At 38.0% G+C, this 27,149-nt stretch overlaps 1 protein-coding gene across 6 annotated transcripts in view; it reads right to left on the minus strand.

Moving 5' to 3' along the window:
* The window catches only part of LOC131191618 (SAM and SH3 domain-containing protein 1-like), a 702,583-nt gene that overhangs the window by 43,844 nt on the left and 631,590 nt on the right, over positions 1–27,149 (minus strand). For all 6 annotated transcript variants that reach the window (XM_058169948.1, XM_058169983.1, XM_058169974.1 and 3 more), the window contains exons 5-8: positions 14,627–14,667; positions 12,958–13,044; positions 11,137–11,249; positions 10,123–10,224 (exon numbers count right to left, since the gene is read on the minus strand). In XM_058169948.1, coding sequence (XP_058025931.1) covers positions 10,123–10,224; positions 11,137–11,249; positions 12,958–13,044; positions 14,627–14,667 — 343 coding nt within the window. The remainder of the gene's footprint in view (positions 1–10,122; positions 10,225–11,136; positions 11,250–12,957; positions 13,045–14,626; positions 14,668–27,149) is intronic.

Consider the following 27,149-nt stretch of genomic DNA (forward strand, 5'->3'; position numbering starts at 1 on the left):
GCTTGAACCTGCAGTAATTGCAGGCTGCTGTGTTCTAATAACAGGCTTCTTATAGCCTGAGCTATCACGGCCCTTTCTCAATTCTAACTAACCTTTAAATAAGCTGGTTCAATCTTTTCACAAGAAATAGCATTGTACAGGTAGTCGTCAATTTGCGACCACAATCCAGGCCATAATTTATGTTGTTAAATGAGAAATTTTGTTAAGTGAGTTTGTCCCATTTTACGACTTTTCTTGCCACATTTGTAAAGTGAACCACTGAAGTTGTTAAGTTAGTAACACGGTTGTTAAGTGAATCTGGCTTCCCCATTGACTTTGCTTGTCAGAAGGTCGCAAAAGGGGATCACATGAACTACAAACTATCATAAATATAAACTGGTTGTCAAGCATCCAAATGTAAATCACATGACCCTGGGAATGCTGTGTGGAAAATGGTCATGAGTCACTTTTTTCAGTGGTGTTGTAACTTTGAACAGTCACTAAACGAACTCGTGTAAGTTGAGGACCACCTGTATTATGCTTGTGCAACGGGATATCATCACACCCCCTAGCTGTGTTGGAGCTACAGTTCCTGGATTTCTCCAAGTAGCTTGGTTAAGGGGAGAAGCAGACCTAACACATTTGGAGAATCTAATCATTTATTTGCCTACTTATCTAGATCAGGGCTTGGTTGTTCTTGCCTGTAGAAAAGCAACCTTCTCTAAGTATTGGATTCAAATTATTCCAGAGGGATTTAAATAGACGATTGTTCCAGAGCCATATACAACATATTCTGCACTAGCCATGCTAGATTTCTAAGCTAAACTCGGAACAAAATTGAAGGATTTGCTAGTCCATTTTAAAGAGGCATTGTTGTCTCTTATTTAACTACAGTATTCATCTTTCCCCAAGTAAGATTTTTTGACCAACCCTTTTACTCACTTGCTTAGATAATTGGTTTGTAAAAACCAACATACTTAAAGGGGGGAAAAAACCTTTCAAAATCCCTGCATCTTGTTGAGAAAAAATAGAAAGCAGCTAGAAAATTAAATTTTAATCAAATGGTAAAAATATGGCTGACAGAGCAAGACACATATCTTCAAAAAAGACATCAATTAAGGGAAAGGAAAGGATCAGAAAGACTCAGCATGCTGTCTTATGACTTATAGCCGCAGAGAGGAGCCCTTCCTGTTCTTTTTTCCCTTTGCAACAGGGGAAATACATCCTTTGAATATTATGTGACATGCTCGATGACTTACCAGCTCCGGCATTTAAGAAGCCTAATGCTCTGTTCTGAATAATGCTCCCTTGAGAGCTGCTCTTCTCAGCTGCGTTACTCTAAATTTTAGGCTTATCTACAGTTTACTTAAGTGAATAATATCGGACTTCACCCTTTGACAAAGTGACTGGGTTTGGGAGCCACACAACTTGATAGAGCAGGGATGGCTAACCTTTTTGCTGTCGCATGCCAAAAGAGGGGGGAGCGCGGGGGTTTGTCGCATGCGCACTTTCCCATACCCATAATTCAGTGCGCCTTGCCCTGCACATACGACCCTCTCTCTTTTGGCACGCGATGGCACGGTGGGCCCAGTAGGCCCAGTTTTCACCTTCCCCAGGCTCCAGAGGCTTTCTTGGAGTCTGGGGAGGGTGAAAATGGTTTTCCTCACCATCACCACCCGGAGTCTCTCCAGAGGCCGGAAACACCATTTCACGATTTCTGGTGGGCCCAGAAGGCCCGAAAATCAGCTGGCCGGCACACGCATGGGCACTGGAGCTGAGCTAGGGCAATGCTCGTGTGCCCACTGATGTGGCTCTGCGTATCACCTGTGGAACATGTGCCATAGGTTTACCATCATGGTGATAGAGCATTCGTTTTTCTAATGGTCATTTCCTATATGAAGAAAATGGGGAAAAGGAATAAAAAAACACAACCCATTGGCTGCTTTCTACCCATATAATTCTCTGTCTCCGGAAGAGAGGAAGAAGTTACTGAGTATAAGTAAATCTATTCACCACAAAGATAGGAAGAGAGGAAACAATGCCAGCTTTCTTGCACCAGAGGTTTACTGACACTTTCTGACCCCTCAGTTCCTTAATCATTGTCAGTGGAATTTCAGTGAATGAAAAATGGGCGGGGAAGAGCAACTCATAAAACACCTCTGCAAAAGGAGTTTGAAATGCTAAAAAACAGAAAACTCTCACAGAAAGATGGATACATAGACAGACCTGAGCATTACTCAAAGAATTACTAACAATTTTGCCCTGGTTTTATTGGGTTAAGAGATTCTCGCCCCCCCTCCCAACAAGAGTCTGTTCCAGATGTTTCCAATGTCTATTCCTATTAGTCCCTGCCAAGATGATCAATGGTCAGGGATGACGGGAACAGTTGTAACCCCAAACATCTGGAAGGAGCTAAATAGGAGAATGCCAGCTTACAACATGCAATTTTATTGTAATTCTATTATTTTTAAAATGTCCTATCTTTCTGCATTTCTTTTTAAGTTTAATTATCTTTGCTTTGATATAACCCCTAAAAAGTTTATGTTTAACAATTTTAAGAAACTAAAACGGCAAGCATCTGAAAAGTAATTTTCTGGGATACCAATAGGCCTGTGAGATCTTCATCAGAAATCCATATTCTCCATTCTGTCTATAGACCTGCCTAATATTTTTGTTACTCTTCACAGGATTCAGGATAAGACATTTTCATGCCCTCCCAATAGATTTGTCATTTGAAGTGGTTTGCATATAATATTATCCTAATGAGCCATCTAGAGGTTTTATACCAGAAAGATGGAAACCTTATAAATAATTCTTGTACCCTAAAACTAATACTTTGCCCTAAGTTATGAAAGCCAATGTACACCAACAACATTCTAATCCATCCTACAGCATGTGCCTCATTTGAACCAAACTATTCTATTACATGCTGTTGACTACCTATTGTGACCCAAAATGGTCCATCATTATGACAGACTGAACCTATGATCAGTGAAGATGAAATTGGTGGGGTGAAGATAAGTCACCAGTCTGGCCAAAAGGTTATATACTTAATATACTTAATACTCAGATAAGTGAACAAATTTGCTCCAGTAGATTTTAGGAGCAGGTGCTTGGTACTCTCTTGCAAGAAAATAACCAAGCTAAGAGAGCACCAAGGACCCTTTGTTTCAGCCCTGAGCTACAAATATTCTTATTAGCTTTTCTGAACATTCAGTTCTCATCATATAATCAGCTACAGCAGCATATTCCAACCATGACAGTTTCCAGATGTGTGGACTTCAACTTTCAGAACATCACAGCCATTGTTGTGGCCATTGATGAGAAATCTGGGAGTTGAAGTCCACATACTTGAAACCTGCCACGGTTTCAAGTACAGAAAACTAAATTAAGTATCTTTACATCTATTAGCTTTATGGAGGTCTTGAGTTATATGCCTTAAAATTAGCTAAGAACTTAAAAACAAAATGGCATCCGAACCAATGAGTAGCTATACATTTCCAAAATGTAATAGAATTTATTTATTGGTTTTACAGTATTTGAGCTTGAAATTATGTAATTGACAAAATAAATCCAACTATGGTTGTCTTGTTAAATTGTATCAACTTTCCAGGATCTTGGAGAAATGGGAGAACACTCATGTCAAATGGAACATGGAAAATTCAACATAGTTCAACTCTGTAACCATCTATCATTTAAGCAGTAACAACAGTTTCTTCAATCAATTTGCAACAGTTCTCTACTGGGTGCCAGTCTATGTGGCATCTCATGAACAAGCATGCTCCAATGGCCACTTCAGCAAGAAGCACACTGAATATTAACTAGTAATCAAGCACCTGATAACATGAATAGGGAATTTCTTTCAGGTATTCATGATGGGAAAAGGTTATAATTTCAATTGAGGGCTTGTTTCAATAATGGAATAGTTGCTGAAACATGTTTCAAAAGACTGGCTCCAGTCACTAATTTAAAAAGCATTTATTGAACAAGTTCCTTCTTGGTTTTGGGCTGTATATATGTACACACCAGAGATGGATTTCAGCAGGTTCTGACAAGTTCTTGAGAACCGGTAGCAGAAATTTTGAGTACCGTATATACTCGAATATAAGCCGATCCGAGTATAAGCCGAGGTCCCCAATTTTACCCCAAAAACTGGGGTAAACTGGGGACTCGAGTATAAGCCGAGGGTGGGAAATGAGGCACCTACCGGTTGGGAAACCCTCCTCCCTCAGCTGAGAAGGCTGGCGCCCCCGCCCGCCTCTCACTGCACCGGCAGGGCTTCAGTCCGCAAAATGTGAAAAAGAAAAAAAAAACTCGAGTATAAGCCGTATATACTCGAGTATAAGCCGAGGGGCTTAAAAAAAAAAAAACTTGAGTATAAGCCGTATAGACCCGAGTATAAGCCGAGGGGACGTTTTTCAGCACAAAAAATGTGCTGAAAAACTCGGCTTATACTCGAGTATATACGGTAGTTCAGAGAACGGGTAAATACCACCTCTGACTGGCTCCGCCCCCATCTAGCTGATCGGGAGGAAATGATAACCTTCCCCTGGAGTGGGGTGGGAATGGAGATTTTGCAGTATCCTTCCCCTGCCACATCCACCAAGCCACACCCACAGAACTGGTAGTAAAAAATTTTGAAACCCACCACTGGTACACACACATACACAAAGTATGTATGCATGTACACACACACACACACACACACACACACATACACACATTACAGAGTTCTGTCTTGTTATAGAAATCTAGTTCCCTTTTTGAACAAACTATTGTAGAATTAACTGTTAAACCAATTTCATCAGAACTGTTTAATCATTTCATATTTACACGCCACATAGGGTAAATATGTTGTAAGATCACTGCACAAATACTGTATGCATATTTGACTGGTCAATATTTAAAATCATAAGGTTAAAACTCTTTTACAAGTTGTATAATACAGCCATTATTTCATTTATTTTTTTAAAAAAATAGTTTCATTAAGTTACAGAGTGAAATCACCCTAAGAAGTAACAAAAAAGGAAGAAAAACATGCCTGGTCTCATTGAAAATTCTCCATATTATGTTGCTTACCCTGATGGTTTTCCAATGGCTTGGACTATAATTCCCATCAACTCCAGACAGCATAGGAGAATTAGAAAGTACCAGGTTTGGAAATACTGAAAACTGTATTTATTTTTCTCCCTATGGAACTATGAAATTCCTATATTTGAAAATGAGGAGAGTTTTAATCTCGATTTGTATGTATGTTCCTGTGAGATGAGGCAGAGGTCCAAGAAATTCATTACTTCTACAGCATCCCCTGCTGGCTGTTTCAACTTGTTAAGCCTTGATTTTCCCACTCAATATAAAATGAGAATTTGAAAGTTGTCACACGTAGGGAATGAGAAAGGAACTACAGGGCAAGACAGTGGAAAAACAGTGTTAATGAAGCTCTATTGTTCTGTCCAATGCCCTTGGATCTGGAGCTCAATTAAGCTGTAGCTGCACAGATGTAGTTTGAACATATTATTAACTTCCAATTCCATTTAAATCTCACTGGCAAGGATCTATTATCCTATTTTCATTTGATAGCACAGAATCCAGCATGACAGCAAAATGCACTGTCAGAGGGACATTTGGTTCATGCAGGATTGCTTTGGATATTGGCCATAACTTTGCTCCGTCATAAGAAGCTCCCTGAATTGCACTGCCTAATGCAAGCTATCTAGTGAATTGCACTCTGAACCATCTTAAAGCTTTTCATAAGCCCCTCCTGAGGAGGAGAATATATCTGTCATTATTCAGCCTTCTCTAACCTAATTCTTTGTTGCCCTGGCTGAGCAAATGATTGGATTTGTGATCCAGCACATCTGGATCAACTTGAAGACTTCTATTATGTTGATTCCTTTACTCACACATGTGGGAAAAGGTATTCAAATACTATGCAAGTCAACTTTTTTCTTTGAGTGAGGAATGGAGCAAAGGATTAGATTTTCTCTCTCCACTCATCCCCAAAAAAACCGAATATGTTTCTTGTTGAATAAATACATAATTCTTATATAATTTAGACTTTATGTACTACTTAGTGCCACTTAATCATACATGCTGCTTTTCCCCAATGAAGAGATTTTTGAGATTGTAATTATTAGGTTTCTCAACCAAGATGGAAACTTTAGAAGATGCTCTTTTGTAGGTACCCGATCATGGGGAGAGACAGAAAGAGAAATGAAAGAACTAATGTAGCTAAGAAGTTAAGGATAACAGGAAGCAATCTTGTATTAATTTACTTTAAATATATTTAAAAGCCGGTAATAAGTGGGAGGAATAATCCATTACTTTTTGGCACTGACAGTGAGATTTAAAAAAAGATAAATTTTAAGGCTGAAGCTAATATTAGTAGTATTTTTTTAAAACTGCCTTAAGGCTACCTATTTCACTAAGACAAAATTATCTATAGTGATACATAAATCTATATATAGATAAATTGAATCCAGACATACATAGTTATTGTCTTATAGAAGGATTATCACAACATGTTGACTCCAATCTGCTTCTGATGATGTTACGTTTTAGTAATGGTTTTCCCTGCATCTATTTAACTATATTTATATTTGCAGATATTACTTGATTAATAACTTCTGATCTTATTAGAAGTTTCACAAGGCACCAGAGGGGAGAACAATTGAGAAGCAAAAATGACAATATATTATACCATTAACATTAGCATTGTAATCTTCCCTTCTGCCTTTCTCCTCCCCCTTATTTCATCTGTGTTGAATATTTTTCTGTGTTAAATATGATACTTTTCTCAGAGAGACTTGTTTCCTTGTTACTCTTAACATGTCACCACACACTGACAGGGCTCTATTACTATTAATTAGAATTAGAACACCAGCTCCAGGTGGGGTGACAGTCTATCAGTTGGATCTCCAGCATGGGTTTTCCCTTTGATGCTTGCTTGCTTGCTAGGGGGATGGGGGTGGCATGGCATTGGGGTTTGGGAAGTGTGCTGGTGTGATGAAGACCCATGTGAACTAAAATGGAGGTTTGCTCTCCAGAATTACTGCGCTGCTGAATGGAGTTGTTTACACCCAGTCAACGCCAAACCATCCTAGAACTCCAAATGGACAAAAACACATGAAGATGTGCCCCACATGATATTTTGCTGGACATGGATTGGACATTCAGTCTGGGTCCCTGTGGGGGGAGGAATTTGGGGAAGCTTTCAATATGTAACTTTTGTGCCTTTTAGCTCAGATCTTGCTTTTCTTTCGCTGCTATCATTTCAAACTCAGTAAAAGTACTTCTTCTCTACTTCAATGGAGTCGGAGGTTTTATTTCTAGGATTTTAAACAGAGGCAGGCCTGACATTCTGAAATAAATTGGAGTACTTCCTGTCTTAACATTCTTGGGATTCAAGAGAGATTCTTGGACTTTGAAATGTGGCGTTCCTTTTACCTGTAGATGAACTTGGCCTTTTTTGTTTGTTTATCTGTCTGCTATTGACAGGATAGTGACAAGGTGTTGAGTGGAGTAAAAATACTTGTTGCTATCTGTTTGGCCACTGTACTGGAGAGTCATTGAAGGGTTTATTGCTGAATCAACATATTTTGAATTGGACATTTTGCTTTCAAATCACACTGCTAAGAGATTTGGGGAACACCTACAATTTTAATTTGCTTTTCATGCCCCTTTATGAAATGTACAATTTGATATTTAGTTATGAACTTTGATTTCTGGAGCAATCTAGATTCTCTGACTTCTGGAAGTAAAGTAGGTCAATAGGTCATTAGAGATGAATTATGGTTTTTAAATTCCTTTAAATTATGATCTGATAGGTACGGGTTGGGTTCATGCTTTATGCTAAATCATAAGATTTGTTTTGTCTTGACATGTTGAGTGAACCTAATCATTATGATTACAAACCATGGCTTATGGCTTAATCTGTACAAATGCAATCAGTTGCAGTTTATTGAAATCATCATGACTAAATTAATCATTAGTGCTAGGAGTAAACTCAAAGTAAGTATAACAAAATATTTATGAAGTCAGCCTGAATTACACCATGACACACCACCACTTCTTAGGGAACACACACTAGGAAACCTGAGAAAAAGTTCCCTAAACTATAAACTGGACCCAGAGGTATCAGAATACGGAAATAAATCTCTGTGAATCCAATGCAGTTGCCAGTTTGGCATGTTCTAGAACAGCAGTCCCCAACCTTCCAGACCTCAGGGACCACTACATTCATAATTTTAAATCCCGTGGATCACTAATATGATCTGCCTAATAACCGGCTGGGTGGGCATGGCTAGGTGGTGATTTGACTGGATGGGCGTGGCCAACTCAATGTCACTTACATCAAGGGGTGCCTCGCTGGTCTCTACTTGCCCCTCCCCTCCCAGCCCTTCCTTGCCTGTCCGCCCAGGCTCCTTAGGGCCCCAAAAAGAAGCAGGTGTTGGAGCTAAGCAACAAGAAAGAGTTGACAAAACAGCCCAGTTCAAATTGGATCTGACTGAGAACTAGGTTCAGCAAAAGCACCTCACTGACGACTAGGAGCATAGGCTTTCCAAGCAGAGGGAAGACCTGTGGGACTGCAAGGCTAGGTACCGGCGCCTGGAGGCTCAGTGGGCTGAGATGGTCAGCCAGTTCCAGGCCATGATGCTGTCCCACTGGAACAAGGCCCTCCAGGGCTCTTTGCCACCAGGGCACTTCCCTCCAAAGCCCCACACCAGGAGGCTGAAGCAGACCCCAAGTTTGAATTTCTGCCCCCCTCTGCCCCACACAAAAAGATCTCGAAGGGGGAGACTCTCTGCAGCAACACAAACATTCATTGCATGTATCCAGCCCAGGGACCATGGTTTGAGGACCCCTGACTTAGTGCAGTATACAAAATGCAAATAATTTTTCTGCAGACCACCAAAATTTTCTCGCGGACCATCAGTGGTCCACGGACCACCAGTTGGTGACCACTGTTCTAGAAGGTCAGAGATGGACTTTTCTAAACGGAGTGTATAATTAAGAATATAATAGTCACAGAGAGCAGCCTTAATGTAGATATAGCAATGATGGGTGCCTTTCCCTTGCTAACTCTTTTTAGGCTCAGTCAGAGATTAAACATCTCAAGTTGCCATGAGAAAAACTGTAAATAACAGAAGGTGAAGAAGAGGAAGCAAGTTCAATATTAATTAAATCCTTTCGGTATGTACTGACAGCATACTTTCTTTTCTTTTCTTTTTTAAGTGCTAATCTGTTCATATGTGAATATGTCCAGCAACTACAAAGTCCCTTTGCAGAAATAGCTCTCACTATATTTTAGAAATGGTAAAATAGGACTTTTATCACTTTTATGGTGACCTTCCTTTCAAGAAGTAACTAAAGTAAAATAAAAAAGACGCTTTGAAATTAAATTTAAAAGCCTGGAAAGATATTTGACCGCCTTTAGAAATAAGTACAATCACCCAGCTCCTCTGGTGGGTCTTTGGAAAGAAAGATAAGATCTGGCTAGCTTTTGCTCATGTCCAGTTCTACCCTAAACTTCTCTGAAGTAAAAACAAACAAACAAACAAACAAACATCCAATCCTAGTGGAATTTATCTTTTATATTTCTATAGGTAGTCCTTGACTTACAACTGGAATTTCCATTTTGTGTCATGACAGTCATAATTCAAGGCGCCCACATGACTGAGCCAATTTTTTTCTGGTGGTCATTAACTGAATGCAGCAGTCATTAAGTGAATGGCATTGTCCTTAAACAAATCCATTGCCTATGATGAAAAGTAAACACTGGTTTCTGGCAAAAAAAAATGTTACAAAATTGCAGTTATATGACTATGGGATGCTGCAAATGAACATAAATTCATTTATTAAATTTGCATGCTGCCATTTCCTCTATAACTGTAGGCCAGTTGCCAAATGCACAATATGCATTTGCGTGACTGCTTGGGGGAGGCCATTGGACCTTCAAATTTTGGTCATACCTTTTTGGGGGTCTGTCATACCTTCAAATAGTCAGTAAAGGACGGTTGTAAGTCAAGGACTACCTGCAATTTGAAGGTCTTTTTATTTTCCATTCCTCTAATGACATTCAACTACTGTAAGTTTTTAAAAGTCTACAGTAACCATGACCTTGAAAGAATCATACGGACTTACATTGCAATTGGAAGAAACATCAAATGTCGGATAAGGACTATCAGACCATTCAGATGCATCCATGTTTCCTGATTGCCGATGTTGAGCTTCATATTCTTTAAGCTGAAATGAAAATAAAACAAAGAGATAGCTCTCAATTTACCGGTATTTAGTTTAATTTTTTTTAATTAAATAATTATTGGAGAAATTAAAGCTCCATTAGTATCAGTGCAAAACAATTGTGAATATATCTTTGTTCTTTATATTTTTACTTAACTATTTATATTGCTTATTAATTAATAACAAAAGAAAAAAGAGCAAAACTTAAAAATGATAGAAAATATATAAAAAGTGTTCTATCAAAAAAACTCAGAAATACAAGAAAAGACATATGATATGTCATTACAACAATAAAGTTACAAGTTTTATATACTTGTCTAATTCAAATATTATTCAAGTATGTATGTATTTCTAATACATTTATATATCTTTTTTTAACCTACTGTACAAATGAATCTTTGTTGTTTAGACTATTTTGAAAAAATTACACATCCAAACACCCATGTGCACACACGCGCACCCATGTGCTTGCGCATACACGCACAAACCAATCTGGAAACTTAATTCTCAATGGAGAAAGAATTTTATATAAATAGGAATTTTAGTTATATACTGTATTATTGCTCATCTGAAAATAGTCTTGTCTAAAATTTCATCCATTGTGAAGATATTTTGTAATACATATATAGTATCTTTTTATTGTTCTGATTAACATTAAAAAATAGAATACATGTTTCCAGGGTTTTGTTTTGTTTTTACACTAAGACCTTTACGTTAGAAATGTGTTCATTCAGGATTCTGTTCCTTGCTTGGAGAACACAGAAATGTCTATCCACAAAATCAGCTATTTAGAAACTCCCTGTATTTGTTTGATTCTCATAATTATGGATGCTATGCACAAGAGTCTGTGATTCACTGATGTAATCAGGCCTATCGTGTGTCCCTAGCAGGATATAATGTATTTGCATTATGTACCCTTGCAAGAGCTTCCTCAATCGTAATCATCTTCTCCTTGACCATCATCATTAACTGGATCCGCTCCTCGTCACTCATTGTGATTTCACTTGCCACATAACCAACATCTTCCCCTGGAGAGAAATAGGAAAGATGAAAGAATAAAGGTATTTCAATACAAAAGAAATATGAGTCAAGCATGATAAGGCATGATTTTCCCAGTGAATTTGCCATGTTTAATCATGCTACTTAATTCCCCACTTATTCACATTTCAACATCTTTATTAAGTTTTGAAAATTGCAATGATCTTAACATATGAGAATGACACTGGAGATAGGAAATGGCTATTTTTAACTCCTCTGCATGGAATGCTTCATTTGATGTGTATATGATTTGCAATGATTTGGGAAAATAATGATGTTTACGTGACATTCAGAGAATTATTGGGGATATTATGTTAATATCATGTTATGACATCACTTTGCTCAGTATGCAATTTTTTTTTGGCCAAATCTGAATATGGAAACTTTGCAAATTGTCTGGGCTGCTTGACATTATGACAATTTTATCACCATTACAACGCTAATAGGTTTAGCATCTTAGATTCTAACATCCAGTGATTAATATCTTGTATGAAAGATGTAAATTTTATAAAATTGGAACTATTTAAGCAAATCTGCTAAATCAAAGCATGTTTTAATAAAATTGATCAAGGCTTACCCAATTTATACTTTTGAAGGCAGCCATGTGGAAAAGAGGATGGACTACTTTATTTTATCATAAAATTGTATGTTTCCTAAAATTGCAAAGATGTTTTTATCTATGAGATACAGACAAAGTGACCTAAGATGCCATTGGTTCATTAAAATAAAATCAATATAGAATTATCAAAGCTGAAGCCACTATAAACTGAGATGATGAACAAAAATTACAAAATACGTATGGTGACATGACAACACAAAACACTGTTTTTTCATATTTGGTTGCAACTATATAAATCAGGATTTGCTTTATAAAGTTACAATGCATATTTTGTCAGTTGCCCTGATCCTACACTGAGGTTGTCTATATGACAGGGTCTATATAATGGAAGTAGAGAACCATGAATTTTGTGGGCTTGACCTAAATTAAGACACTACCTGATTAAGTTGACCTTTCCAATGGAAGGGTGCTAAAAGGACTTTTTTTTCCCCAAGAAACCCAACTTGTGAATAGTAGCATTAAAAAAAAGAGCTTTATCTCATGATAATTCAGCATATAATTCTTCTATGGCAGTGATGGCTAACCTTTTCCGGACCGAGTGCCCACAGTGTACATGCACACGTGTAAATGCCCACACATGCACCCAAGCCCTCCAAATGCAATGTGTGTGGGCCCTCCTGCACGTGCCCCATCCATACGCATGTGTGTGCTTCCCCATACATGTGTGTGCACCCCTGCACATGCCCCCCCCGCATGTATGGCAGAGACCTGAAGACCAGCTGGCCAGCGGGAGGCATGCGTGCTTGCGGAGCTGGACTGGGGTGACGGCTCATGTGCCATCAGAGAGGGCATTGTGTGCCACCTCTGACACGCGTACCATAGGTTCGCCATCATGGTTCTATGGGATAAAAAAATACCTGAAGCTTTGCTCAAGGTTAATAAGTGACATTACAGTAGATAACCCAGTTTTTTTTAATACTTTAGAACTCATTGAACACAGAGCATTATAAAATAATTATGACCATCCTTGCTAAAGATTAAAGCTGAGTACATAAATCCTGCTTAAGTGCCCAATAGCTATATAAACCCTCTTTTCCAATTTAATAATAATAAAAAAAGAACTTCATTAACTTTTTTACCTTTTGAAGACTGCCTCATTAGTCCCTTCTGATTCTTTCGGAAGTTTTGCCAGAAGTATTTATTCTTCTTTTTCCAATCTACTTTACCTAAAGTTTTTAAATATATCATTTAAAAGATTTTAAATAAAAGAAAATCACTATCATCATTCAGCTCCAAAAACCATATCAGTTTTAAATGAGCTGTCGTAAATATTTATTACCGTATATACTCGAGTATAAGCCGAGTTTTTCAGCACGTTTTTTGTGCTGAAAAACGTCCCCTCGGCTTATACTCAAGTATATACGGCTTATACTCGAGTTTTTTTTTTCTTCTTTTTTTCACATTATACCGGATGGAGCAAACTTGGCGGGCTTTTGCATTACCGCGGGGAAGCCCTGCCGGTGCAGTGAGAGGGCGGGGCGGGGGAGCCGCCAGCCTTCTCGGCTGAGGGAGGGAGGCTTTCCCTGACCGGTAGCTGCCTCATTTCCTCCTCGGCTTATACTCGAGTATATACGGCTTATACTCGAGTTTTTTTTCTTCTTTTTTTCACATTATACCGGATGGAGCAAACTTGGCGGGCTTTTGCATTACCGCGGGGAAGCCCTGCCGGTGCAGTGAGAGGGCGGGGCGGGGGAGCCGCCAGCCTTCTCGGCTGAGGGAGGGAGGCTTTCCCTGACCGGTAGCTGCCTCATTTCCCTCCCTCGGCTTATACTCGAGTCCCCAGTTTACCCCAGTTTTTTGGGGTAAAATTGGGGACCTCGGCTTATACTCGGATCGGCTTATATTCGAGTATATACGGTATATTTGAATAAGGAAAGCTATTAAAATATTTTTAATAAACAAGTAACATATAGGATTTCTTTTTAATGAAGCTACATCTCTGCAGTCATTTTTGCAAATTCCAATGGTTTTGAACCATTAATTAAAATCTAGATTAAAAGTCTACAATACATTCTGCTTTCTGTTTACTATTTTGAAATTTTCATTTACAAACTGGTGGTGCCCTGCATTTGATTAAGGTCCACTTTCTGATTTTCTTTTAAAGAGTTAAAAGGAAACTCAAAGGCTGTAGAATATTTGGTTTCAAGCAGGGAAGACCTTTGCTTAAAAAAAAAAAAGAAGGAAGGAAAAAGCCAAGGGTATGGAAAAGAACAACTGGTACCCATCATTTAGGGAAAATCAGATTATGGTCAACAATTAAATAAAAACACCTCCTAGTCTTCTCTGTTTAGTATGACTCACTATAATTGATCATAGACATAAGAAAACACCAAAGGCAGTTCTTGACTTATGACCACAATTGAGCCCTAAAGTTTTGTTGCTAAGAGAGACAATTGCAAAGTGAGTTGTGCCCTATTTTTATGACCTTTCTTGCCACAGCTGTTAAGCTAGTAACGCAGTTGTTAATTGTCTCTCTGCTTCCCCATTGACTTTGCTTATCAGAAGGTCATAAAATGTGATCACATGTCTCTGGGACTGTGCAACCGTCATAAATATGAACCAGTTGTGCCAAGCATCTGAACTGTGATCATGTGACCATGGGGATGCTGCAACAGTTGCTAAGTGAGAAAAACGGTCATAAACGAATTTATTGTTTTGAGAATCATGAATTCGCATACATTTAGTTACAGCTTTTTCAAAACAAAGCCCTCCCCCCAAAAATAAATAAATAAGAGGAAGCATACTGACCAACTGCACTTTCTTCAGAACTTGATTTATGAAGAGAGAATCTAAAACATAAAAGAGAAAGAGACAATGCAAATTGCAAACTGCTGCTCCATGATTGCTGGGTGGATTTTAATTAATTAATTAATATTTGTAGACTAGCATATCCCCTTCCCTCTTTCTTTTTTTTTTTTTGTGAAGCCAGGAGGAAGAAACAGCATTTCAGCTTCAGCTTCATGCTCATACAATGGCATAAGCTCAGCTCCGCTGAGAATGATTTGAAATGATCTTGTGACCGATGCAGCAAAATATGTTATAAAGGACAAAAATGTTAAAGTTGTGAGGTCAAAAGCGGAAATGGACTGAAGGATGTCTTCAGCTCTTCCCCCTCCCTCCACTGTCTGCCACAAGAGACAGACAGAAAACTTCTTAGGAAAACACCATTTTACACATGTAGTTCCAATACACAAATCTTGTGGGACCATCTACATTTCCAGCTATTCACTGAGCAATGTGAGTAGTTACTTAAGAGATAAATCAGATGGCTCCCCAGCTGAATCTTTTAGCTCTTCTGACAAAGTTCTTCTGTTTGTTTCTTTCTCTTCGGTGCTTAATTTGCCTTTATTAAAGTGATAACAACCTTTCCCATATCATATTCTGACAGGTACAGTATTTGATAGGGATAAATAGTCCAGAAAGATCCTCTGCCATTATTTGGCTACCTATATTTAAATTGCAATTCATAAGCAAGCTGAAATTTCCCATTTTGCTTTCTATCAATCTACCAAAAGTAACAATCAGTTGAGTGGTGGGTTGCCCCCAGTTCAGACCGGTTCTATAGAACCGGAAGTAAAACCGGCGGGAGGCTCCGCCCACTGACCCAAACGTCATCAAAACTCTTCTGCGCATGCGCAGAAGAACGTGCGTGCACGCAATGCGAACCGGTAGTAAAAGTAAGTAGAACCCATCCCTGGATCAGAAAAACTACATGTATCAATCAAACAGAAAACATTCCACACAGACAATAGGATCCTGTCTTCATTCCAAACCAGCATTGTATTTGTTCTATTGTTTCATATTATGTGTTTTATGATTAAAAGCAAACAGATTGGAAAGCAATTGTCATATTTCTAGAAAACAAGATGGAAATTCCACTTCAAATATACACAGAAGTTGTATACCCTATGCTTTTGAGTTGGCAAACCATCCTGGTGTGCAGTTTCTAAAATTAGCAGTGGAGGGCAGTGTGTAGTCTTTAATCACCTCTGAAAAGCTCCAAGAAGAAATTAAACTGTGCTTTGTTTTAGACCTGTCACAATCCCTGTCAATGATCCAAATGATTAGAGGCCAACTGTTTATAAGCATGAAAAACATAATCATCAATTTGTAGGGGACATCATGAAAGGGAAAACGATAGCAAGAAGTTAAATTCTGATTCAGGAAATTCATCCAAGCAGAGGCAGTAACTGCAGTGCCTGGACATGGCAAATCATCTTTCTTTAGCCTGATTAGAAATTTAATCGGCGCCAGCCGGGCAGCCAATTGACACACCAATTCCAGATCAGGGTGTGCACCAGGTGCATACTGGAAGAAGGCCATTGCTAGTTTCCTGACAGATGAGTTTACACTCAGGACAACAGCTTGCAAAAAGAAAATTGATAGCTTGGTTAGATTCACAGCACCAGCAGCCAAGGATCTGATTTTTCAAAAGGACTCAAGAAATAAAGAAGATTTCTCTCTCTCTCTCTCTCTCTCTCTCTCTCTCTCTCTCTGCCTCTCTCTCTCTTTTGAAGCATAGATCTAACAATAATTTCTAAACCACCAAGCAATGTTTCAGTCAAGTTTGTACAGGAACCTAGAAGAATGCGGATAATTACTTAATATATTTATTAGAGCGACTTAACAAAAACAGAAAGATAAAAGCTTAGGAGGAAAATGCTTTGGCTTCCAGCTTCTTCAGCTGTTTTAAAGGAAGATCCTTTTTATAAGCAGCTGGAGTGAATGGAAGCATTTGGCTTTTGAATTTGAATATGTCTGCAGTGCAACTGTGTGTATGAAGGATAGTGGTATATGTGTGTGTATGTGCATATAGACACACCCACTTCAAGAGAGATTTTATTTATTTATCTTACTTGTTTACCCACCCATCTCATACAAAAATGACTCCGGGTGCTGTACAGCACTTAATTAAAGTGAAACAATAAATACATTAAACAACCACAGTTAGAAACTATTAAAAAGGCACACAAAATAGGAGAGGATGATAAACAGTAAAAGAGCTATCATAAAATCTCCCCAGTTTCCTGGAACGCCCAAACCTGATACCATATCCATGTCTTGAAAGACTTGTGGAATGTTGAGAATGATGGCGATAATCTCGCTTTGGGTCAGAGAAGATTCCACAAGGCAGGGGCTCTGACAGAGAAGTCCCATCTCTTGGGATAAAATGTGCACGGGACATTGTCTTTGCTGTTTGACCTGATGACAGATGTAATTGGGGAGAGAGGCAGTCCCTCAGATAACCTGACCCTAAACTATTAAGAGTTTTGAAGGTCCAAATCAACTCCTTGAATTGGATCCAGAAGCAACAAAAAAGATACTGAGAGTCTAGAAAGAGTACAGAGAAGCGCAACCAAGATATTTGGGGAGACTGGAGGCTTAAACATATAAAGAACAGTTGCTGGAATTGGGTATGTCTAAAAGAAGGATTAGAGGTGACATGATAGCAATGTTCCAATATCTAAGGGGCTGCCACAAAGAATGAGAGTCCACCTATTCTCCAACACATCTTAAGGCAGGACGAGAAGCAATAGATGGAAACTAATCAAGGAGAGAAGCAACCTAGAACTAAGGAGAAATTTCCTGACAGAACAATTAATCAGTGAAATGACTTGCCTCCAGGAGTTGTGAATGCGCCAACACTGGAAGTTTTAAAGAAGAGATTGGACAATCATTTGTCAGAAATGGTGTAGGGTTTCCTGCCTGAACAGAGGGTTTGACTAGAAGACTCCAAGATCCCTTCACACTCTGCTATCCTGTTATTCTGCAGACTGGCAACAATGCAGTTTGCAAAGCAGATTAGTCCTTTCTTCATTTATTTATAAAAGTATCTGAACTTGGAAAAACTTGCCAGTTCCTGATGTAGATTTGGACCTCTTTAGTAAAATAGAAAATGACATAAGCTCTAGAGAGGTATTTTTATAGGTCTTTGTAGTGTTTGATTTCTTATCCTTATCTGCAAAACTACCTCATGTCAACATGTCTCTGCCTTTATTTTGCACTTTCATGTAAGCGTATCAATCGGAGCTTCTCCTTTTATACTCGAAAAGGAAGCAGACTTCAGTCACTCACAAATACTCTGCTTCTCTTTTTCTTAGAAGTGGTGTGTCTTTTTCAAACACATAAAAATCACAATGCCCAGCTTTTCCAGTTATGCAGGTATGACTATATAAACAACTGTAAAAATGGCACTTTGGGCAAGAGAAAGATACCAAATAGAAAACATGCTCACAAAGAATAGTGTAAGCCTATTTGCGCAATTTATAAATGTAGTGATGTCTTATTATGAAAAAGAATATGTGAACCATTCCCAGGAATTATGCAGTTTTGGTTGGCTTGTTTGTTTGTATTACTAAGAGTGAAAATAATAATAATACACGTATCTAAAAATTTATTCATAAATACATTTCAAAGAATACTGAGTTGATCTTTTGAGAACTGAAAAAAAAAGCCTGGGAAAGTTCAAAGACAATCCCAAATCTTCTGGACTCAAAATCTTAATAAAGGTTTTTTCTCCCTGTCTCAAGTATTCACTATCTTAAGTAGCTTAGAAAAAAAAATGAATGTAAATTATTTTTCCTTTCTACCTTCCTTCCTTTCATTATAAACACATAGACTTCTGAAGGTGTTTTAACTTTAAAGAAAAGCAGGAGAGAAAGGGATTATTTCACAATGGAGTTATGCACAAAGTTCAAGGGTATAAAATTAGAAGTCCCCAAAGTCTTCAGAAACCAACCTCAGAAATGTGCCAAATTATCATTTTATCATGAGAGAAAAAAGACAGAATCAAACACATGGAGAATAAGCATATTGATTGTATTAGATTAGGTCCAGAGAGAGACTCAGTCATGAAAGTTCACTACGGTATGTCATCCAACGGGGTTGCTGTTGTGAGAGAAAATTGGAAGAGAAAATATTATTTATCTCTACCACCTTGAGCTTCTGGAGAAAAAAGCAAGATATAAATCTAATCAATAAAATAAATTAAATTTTATTTTACTTAATTATACATTAGATCTAATTTAATGTCTCCCCTAAATTTAGTTTTAAATTTTTAGTTTTTCAAGGTTAGCCTCCATTCACACTAGCTGAAAGCCAAGCATGTCTCTCAACTGAAATAAGCAGCACACTCTACTATAAATTAAAGATGCCATATCTCTTTTCCGCATTGTGTGAGCTTGAAAAAAAATGCTGCCATTTTAAGAATTGCTTAAATGAACCAGTTCCCTAAAATATCTTTTTTTTCCAGATTCATTTGGAAGCACCTGCTTTAATGACTTGTGGAGAATTGCTCTCTTGAATTCCAGAGCAATTCTGATTCATCATAGAGAATATATAGTTCTATGACAATGTTCTAACATTGTCATTCTTTGGTGGACTACCAAATAAATTTTTCACAGCACTTTGACAATTATATTAGGAAATATTTGGTATTAAGAGGACGGAAAAAAGGAGACTTCAACTCTGCATCCTATAAAGTAAGGATCTTGTTGCTGAGCTGAGCTGAGCTGAGATGGGAACTTCAACTCTTTAAATACATGAGAAAAAAAATTATGGTCCCCAAGAATGGCCTTCTTGTTTGATTTGACAATTACACTGTTCTGTGTGGAACCTGCATCTTCTTCATGAATGTATATGGGACATAATTTGTGTTCTTCCATTCATAGGCTAACTCGCTCTGAAACTTAATGATGCAGTCACACTTGGCAGTAGTTCTGATGCTGTTATGTCTGAAAAGCAGTCAAATGCCATTACACCATAGCTTTGGCCCTTTGGTTTTGTTGTACTCTTATATACAGCTTCATTAGCCAGCTTTCAAATGAAATGCCCTCCAAGGCATACAGTAAAAGGACTTGCAGACAGTGGTTTGCCTCAGGAGGAAAAAAAAAAGGATACTCAATATAGATTTATGTGAAAGAAGCTCTATTTACATCAAACTCTCTCTCTCTCCCTCCCTCCCTCCCTCCCTCCTGAAATATATATATATATATATTTGTTTTCTGAGGTTTTCACGGGTGTTTGTATGTAGGTCTTGGCTTGTTCGGGTTTTCTCCCGTGTAAAATTGGAAATGTCTTGGCAACGTTTCGACGAAGTCTCATTCGTCATCTTCAGGAGCACGAAGCTGAAGCCTGAAGATGACGAATGAGACTTCGTCGAAACGTTGCCAAGACATTTCCAATTTTACACGGGAGAAAACCCGAACAAGCCAAGACCATGAATTCCATTGCTTAAAAATATGCAAAATATTTGACAATTGTATTCATGACAACTCTATACAGAAAAAAATGCATGTGTCTGGAGCAGTTGATTGTATAGTTCATACAAAAATTATATATCAAGAATGAAGCCTTGATAGCACTTAGCAATAGCACTTAGACTTATATACTGCTTCATAGTCCTTTTACAGCCCTTTCTAAGCGGTTTACAGAGTCAGCATATTGCCCCCAACAATATGCTGTCATCATTTTACCCACCTCGGAAGGATGGAAGGCTAAGTCAACTTTGAGCCTGGTGAAATTTGAACTGCTGAACTGCAGCTAGCAGTCAGCTGAAGTAGCTTGCAGTACTGCACTCTAACCACTGCGCCACCTTGGCGCTTAAGGTGCCCGAGACTCTTGTTTTTTTCCAACTGATAATACAGACCACGGGTATCAAACTTGTGCCGTCAAGTTGCCGTCACCTGACATTTCGCAATATTTTTCCTATTTGCGGAGCTGGGGTGGGTGCGGCCTGCGCATGACACATCCAGCCCATGGCCACCAGTTTGACACCCCTGATATAGACCCATCTCTAAAAGGAGAATATCTGGTCTATCAACTGCACATAAAATAAGAAACACTGCAGTTTATGAATAAAATTCCCAATAAAACAAGAATTACATAAAAGATTATCCAAATTTATTTTAAAATAAATGTATAATTATTTATAAATAACAAATGCAGACATAGTATAAAATATACCTGAAGAGAAATGCACAGCATGAATTATATTCTGCATTCCCATTCACTGTTCACAAGCCAATTGTAAACAATAGCTTGGCCTGTTTCAGCATCTTACATCTGGGGCCCCAGGAACACCTCGGTACAAACAGCATTTTGTTTATCTCCCTTCCTTATACAAGGCCCAATAACTAACCTACAGCACTGTGATGATACTCTTCTGTGTGAAGACAAGATAATTTACTTACAGATGAAAGGCATTATGTGGAAAATGAGTCTTTAAGGTTCCTATAGAGAGTTGCATGTCTCTGCTAGCATCTATGTGAGAAAGATGGAAAACAGAGAAGTCCCATTCAACTATCTTGTCATTATGTCTCCATAGCAATGGCTCTGGGGTCAACGTCTTCTCAGCAGTAACAAACGTGCCATTTCTCTTGTTTTGCCTTATTTCTCCCGTTACAGGCAATACAGACATGGCAATGTTAACTGCACTGCTTTAGAGCAGGGCCCCACAGAAGTTAGACTAGAATCTCTGTGTGATTTGCAAACTATCAACAAGATTTACATGTAGATGACTGAAGGACTCAGAGTAGTCATTAAAAGAACCTCCTAGATTCTGAAATTCTACACTCTATCCTCACAGTGTCTATTTTTTCACTATTCCCTGGTCATTGGTTAAAAGTTGTTACCTTCTGTTGGTTTTATTGCATCCAACATTTTTCTAAGAATAATGTGGGATCTTGTTGAAATTCCATTCTATTCAAGCATTGGAAAAGTTCCTTTACTGAGGCAACAGGATGCAGAAACAGAATGGTAATTTCCTCCAAGAAAAAGGAACAATCTCCTTTAAGCCAACATATGAAAAATGTGAAAGGAAATCACAAATCTTCAGCTCACAGTAAATGAACAGAAAAAGAATAATAAATTGTGGCTAAAAATGATAGAACAGCTTGAGTCAAAAATGAGATAAAGGAAATATTGAAGACTGTAACATTAGAAAGAATCTACACAATTGCTTCCTACACTAATGAAAAATAAAATTTCAGTTTCTGATTGAACAAAAGACTGACAAAATCTCCATCTTTCATTCACCACATTATAGAATTACAAAAAAAGAAATAAAAAAAAATGTAAGTTAAGAAGTCTTATTTAAAGAATAGAACTGAAATTGATATGACAAGATGCTATATGAAATGCAGATTATGATCTTTCATGTCCCAACATTAATGTCTGTATCTTGTAGGACCATAGCAGTTATTAGTCTGTGAGTTCTTTTTAAGGAAAAAAGGAAGGCATTGCCAGGAGATTAGGCATCTATCTTACCTCTGCTGTAAAAGGTTAGACATTGCTTATTGTGGCACTTCCCTCTGCCTTAATGTAGGTTGTCGGCTTATGTCTAAAGCAGGAGTACTGAACTACTAGGCCCATAAAAGGAGGGGTGAAATGCTCCCAGTTCAGACCGGATTGGCCGATCCAGTAGCGATGGTGGAGGGTGGTTCGGAGACCCAGTAGCAAAAATCCCTGCCCCCCCCGCCCATGCCCACCCAATGCCCAGTTGCCTGCTTGCCACTTCTTTTAAAAAATGCTTTTAAAAGGTAAAAAAACCCATTTGGCTGAATAGGTTGTAAAAAAAATGCTTTTAAAAGAAAAAAAAAAAGATTGTGTGCCATAGCTGATCACCAGTGGTGGGATTCAAGTAATAATTTAACAACCGGTTCTCTGCCCTAATGATTTCTTCCAACAACCAGTTTGCCAAACTGCTCAGAAAGTTAACAACCGGTTCTCCCAAAGTGGTACGAACTGGCTGAATCCCACCACTGCTGATCACCCCCCGCGTGCTGTTCAACTTACCCCATGCCTCCTTTTGGCGTGCACGCACACACTTTGCATTTGGTTCAGGGTGTGCACTGCACATGTGTGCACACAGCATGCAAGTGCAGCCAGCGAACCAGTAGTAAACCGGTTCAGATTTCACCACTGCATAAAAGAGACCCCGAAATTTAGAATCACTGAAACCACAACCACCATATGGCCAAGAAAATTACATGGCCTCTGATTCTTGTTGGAGAGGAGATATTGTATACATGCACTTGAACCATAAAAAGTTATAGTAACAACAGCAAAGCCACATCTCTGGTATTATCTATCATGGCTCCCATGAATTGGATTACCTACAAGAGAATAAAGGAAGATATATCATAACAGACCAGGAGGCCAAGTCACTAAGAGCAGAAAAAGCTGCATGACTAGACAGATCAGCATGGGAATACACAACTAGGAATAAACAAAGGAATAAAATTATACCTTATAAGCAGTTGCATCTGGTGAGAGATGCCATTTATTTAAAAAAACTCTCTCAGGGCTAAATAAAAAAAAAGTAAATGGATCCATCCATTATAAAATGAAGGAAGAAGTGATGGCAGGATATGATATACAGTAGGTTGTAAAAGATGCAATCAGAAAATCTAGAAACACGAATTACATCCCCTTGCAGAGCCAGTAGATCGCAAGCCAGAGATGGTGGTATAAACATACAACAACTGTTCAGCCTCAGGACTACCAAATGGTGGGTTGGAATTAAACAGGCTTATCTGACCAGTTTAAAGAGGACCTAATGCATGAAATATGGAACAAACTCATTCATCAGGACAGTCCAAAGATTTTTTTTCTACATTAATTCATATCTGCTAACTGCAGAAAATTATGGGTGGAAGAGGAGTTAGTGTCTTTGTGCCTTCTCATCAGATACTTTTGGATGTTGAATGCATGCAGCCTCCAAAATTAAGGTCCTATGTATAAAAGGTAAAGGTAAAGGCTCCCCTCACTCATATGTGCTAGTCGTTCCCAACTCTGGGGGATGGTGCTCATTTCCGTTTCAAAGCCGAAGACCCAGCACTGTCCGAAGACATCTCCATGGTCATGTGGCCGGCATGACTAAATGCCAAAGGTGTTCGGAACACTGTTACCTTCCCACCAAAGGTGGTCCCTATTTTTCTACTTGCATTTTTTATGCATTTTATGCATTTTCAAACTGCTAGGTTGGCAGAAGCTGGGACAAGTAACAGGAGCTCACCCCGTTACATGACACTAGGGATTCGAACTGCTGAAATGCTGACTTTTCGATCAACAAGCTCAGCATCTTAGCTACTAAGCCACCGCGTCCCTGTGTCCTATGTATAGGGCCCATCATAAAATGCATAGAATTTCTCCCTACTACCCATAATCTTTATGACCGTCTTCAACGTTATTTAGCAGTCCTATTATATTTTCCAGTAGTCTCAGGAAAAGACTGGATTTCAGATTCTGTGTTGTACCGTGTTATCCTTCCTAGCTAAGCTCTATCCTGCCCTGTTCAAACATTCTGCTTCAGGTGATATTTTCCAGCATTTTCTTCCTCCGATAAGCCTGGTTTCATGAAATAGGATATTGCTGAGTTTATTCTTGGTCAGGATTACCTAAAACCCAGAAATAAGAAAGAGGGGAAACAACAACAGCAGCCATCTGGCTGTTTTTCCGTTTTAAAGGGTTGTTTTTTTTGTTTTTTTTTGCATGCCTACTTCTTATTTTATGCTTTTGGTCTTTGTTCCAACTCTGGACAAAGCTTTGACCCAATGACTTCCATCTCTTACAGGCAGCAGTTTGGAGAAAACATAGCAGTTTGCAGGAAGAAACCCTCTTCCTCTAGGAGAAAGGTGTCACTCTGTTCCTGTCTCTATTGTTCTAAAATAACGTTTGGGAATCTCTTCCCAATCTTGCTTGAAGATCAGAGTTCTAATTGTTTGGGGTTTTTTTTTAAATGTAAATGGAAACAGGAACCATCTCTTGGCTGTTCCTGGTTTTTCTAACAGCTTTCTTCTAAATCTAAAAGTATTCACACATAAATAGTAACATAAATAGTAAATAGCAATAGTAACAAAATAAATAAATAAATAAAATAAAATGTGATAATCCCAACTACAAAGCATAAAAGGTATATATGCTGATGATTTCTTAGTGGAGGATGGGAGGATTGTCAATGCATTAGACTCTCTTCTTCCCGGATCCTTATCTTTTTAATATACAATAACTTGTAAATCTCATGTGCTGGACATGCCCAGAAGCTAAAAACTATTAGAATAAAATAAAGATATGGTTAGAAGAAATGACTCAACAACATATTGATTTAAAACCGGAGCTGTTCTTATTGGATATCCTCCCAGAGAAAATTAGTAAAGAAAATGTTTACTTGATTATACATGTAATAACAGCAGCAAGAATTGTCTTTGCACAAAACTGGAAAACAGAAAAAATATCCCTGGAAGGAGCACTTATCAATTTTTTTTTTAATTGTGCAGAAATGAATAGATTAACTTTGATGATCAAAGAAAGAGAGGATTCAGAATATCTTAAGATATGGAATCAATTTTACCATTGGTTGGAAAAAAGATATGAATAAGTAAATTGACAAATATGTAAGAAAATGGTACAATTAGAATATTGAATTAGTGGAAAAAAACTGTAACAGACTAAATTGAAAAGCCAGGAAGAAAACACCAAAATGTCACACAGAAGAAATGACTGATGTACTAAATGTTTGTTTGTTTATAAATAGAAAACTTTATTAAAAAAAATAACTTGTAAATCCCATGCACTTCTACTCACCTACTACGGTAATTTTAAGGCTGATGAAAGCCAAGTCTCCTTATGTGTTATTATTATTACGCCTCTCTGGAACTAGACAGAATATCCAAAATGGTATAGACCTTTTTTTTTTTTTTTGCCCTCCTTAAAACAACAATAATAATACACAATCAATGATAAATCTTTCAACCTACTTGAAATACTAAAAGCCTATACAAATAAGGAGAAGATGATGTGGCTTAGAATGTGGTATGAAATTCACAGCACATCGCCATGCACAACAAACAGCACCAAGTTGTTACGACAAGCTCCACATTCTCCTGAAAAGAGGCCTTCATTTCTCTGAGAACAATTGCCAGGAAGAAATATTCCTTCAGCTGCTCAGAGGCACATTGGTCTGGCTCGTCACATGTCACAAGCACTTTTTGGCTGCCTTTTTACTTCCCCTGTGAATGTTATTGTGGAAGTTTCCTGACCCACTTCTATCAAGGAAATTGTCTGCACACAACACAAACAATTTGGCCAGAAAACAAAAACAAAAACCGTTAGCCTCCACCATCAGAACTCTTTATTTCTTTTCAGTTCTCACAATTCTTCTTTCACTCATCACTTTGTTGTGGAGTAAAATTTATGCTTAGTAAGGGTCTGTGTTGCTTTTGCTTTCTCTCTCTCTCTTTTTCGCTACCTTACAAAACTAGGCAGAAGCATTCATTCCCAACATTAATTAAAAGCCAATTTTAAACCTATAGTTTCATTTCTTTCTTATTTATTTTTGCCATTTTCTGCTTTGCAGTTCTCAACACTGTAGCTTTCCCATTCATAGATCAACTTGTGTTAAAATGCCAATTAATTTGGTGCCTTTGAGAACTGGCTGAAATAATTTAAATTAATGGGGTAGCAATATAACTCAGAGTGCTGATTCGCTACATTTCATGATTACATTTAAATTATTTTTTAAAAATGAATGACACAAGTGCTTTCTAAATAGCAAAATCTGATAGAAATATAGACTGAGATCTACAGTTGCTTACAGCATGTTGCTTACAAGCCAAAAATAATTCACTCTCATGTAAACTGTGAAGGTACTGATTTTCCTTTCCAGCGGCAGGTCCACTAACTTAACTGAAAAGTGCCTTGGTAATTGTAACAGAAGGACAAAAGAATGTGATAGGTCAAGGGCACAATACAATACAACCAGTGTGTACATTTATATTCATTTATTCAATTTCTATAGCTGCCCAACACAACCTTAAAAATGCACAGCTAAGTCAATAAATTCAATTAATGCTAAGTTACCTGACATACAGTATATCCTGTTTTCAATACATTTAAATTAGCAACTCTGCTGATTCTGCTATATCATTAATACCAACTTCTCCTGTAATGAACTTGGAAGTGATATGAGAATTTAACTGGCCACTGAATTAATCATAGCAGTTTAACACCAAAAACAACCATAGATGTCTAGACAGAAGATTTTACACTTCGAAAACTTTCACTGTGAAAAATTCTGAGATATTAGAGGCAGTCCTTTGGCCTGAAATGAAAAATCTGTCAAAAACATCGCATGCTGATATTTGAAAAATAATCAGCTAAATAATAAGCCATTCTTAGCCAAAGTGACCACTTCCTGTTGGGAAGTAAGGTTGGTGTCTACTCATTTACAATGCATTTGGTAGAAGGACTTTTGTAGAAGAACAATGTTCAT

Source organism: Ahaetulla prasina, chromosome 1, assembly GCF_028640845.1.
Source record: "Ahaetulla prasina isolate Xishuangbanna chromosome 1, ASM2864084v1, whole genome shotgun sequence".
Lineage (NCBI taxonomy): Eukaryota > Metazoa > Chordata > Lepidosauria > Squamata > Colubridae > Ahaetulla > Ahaetulla prasina.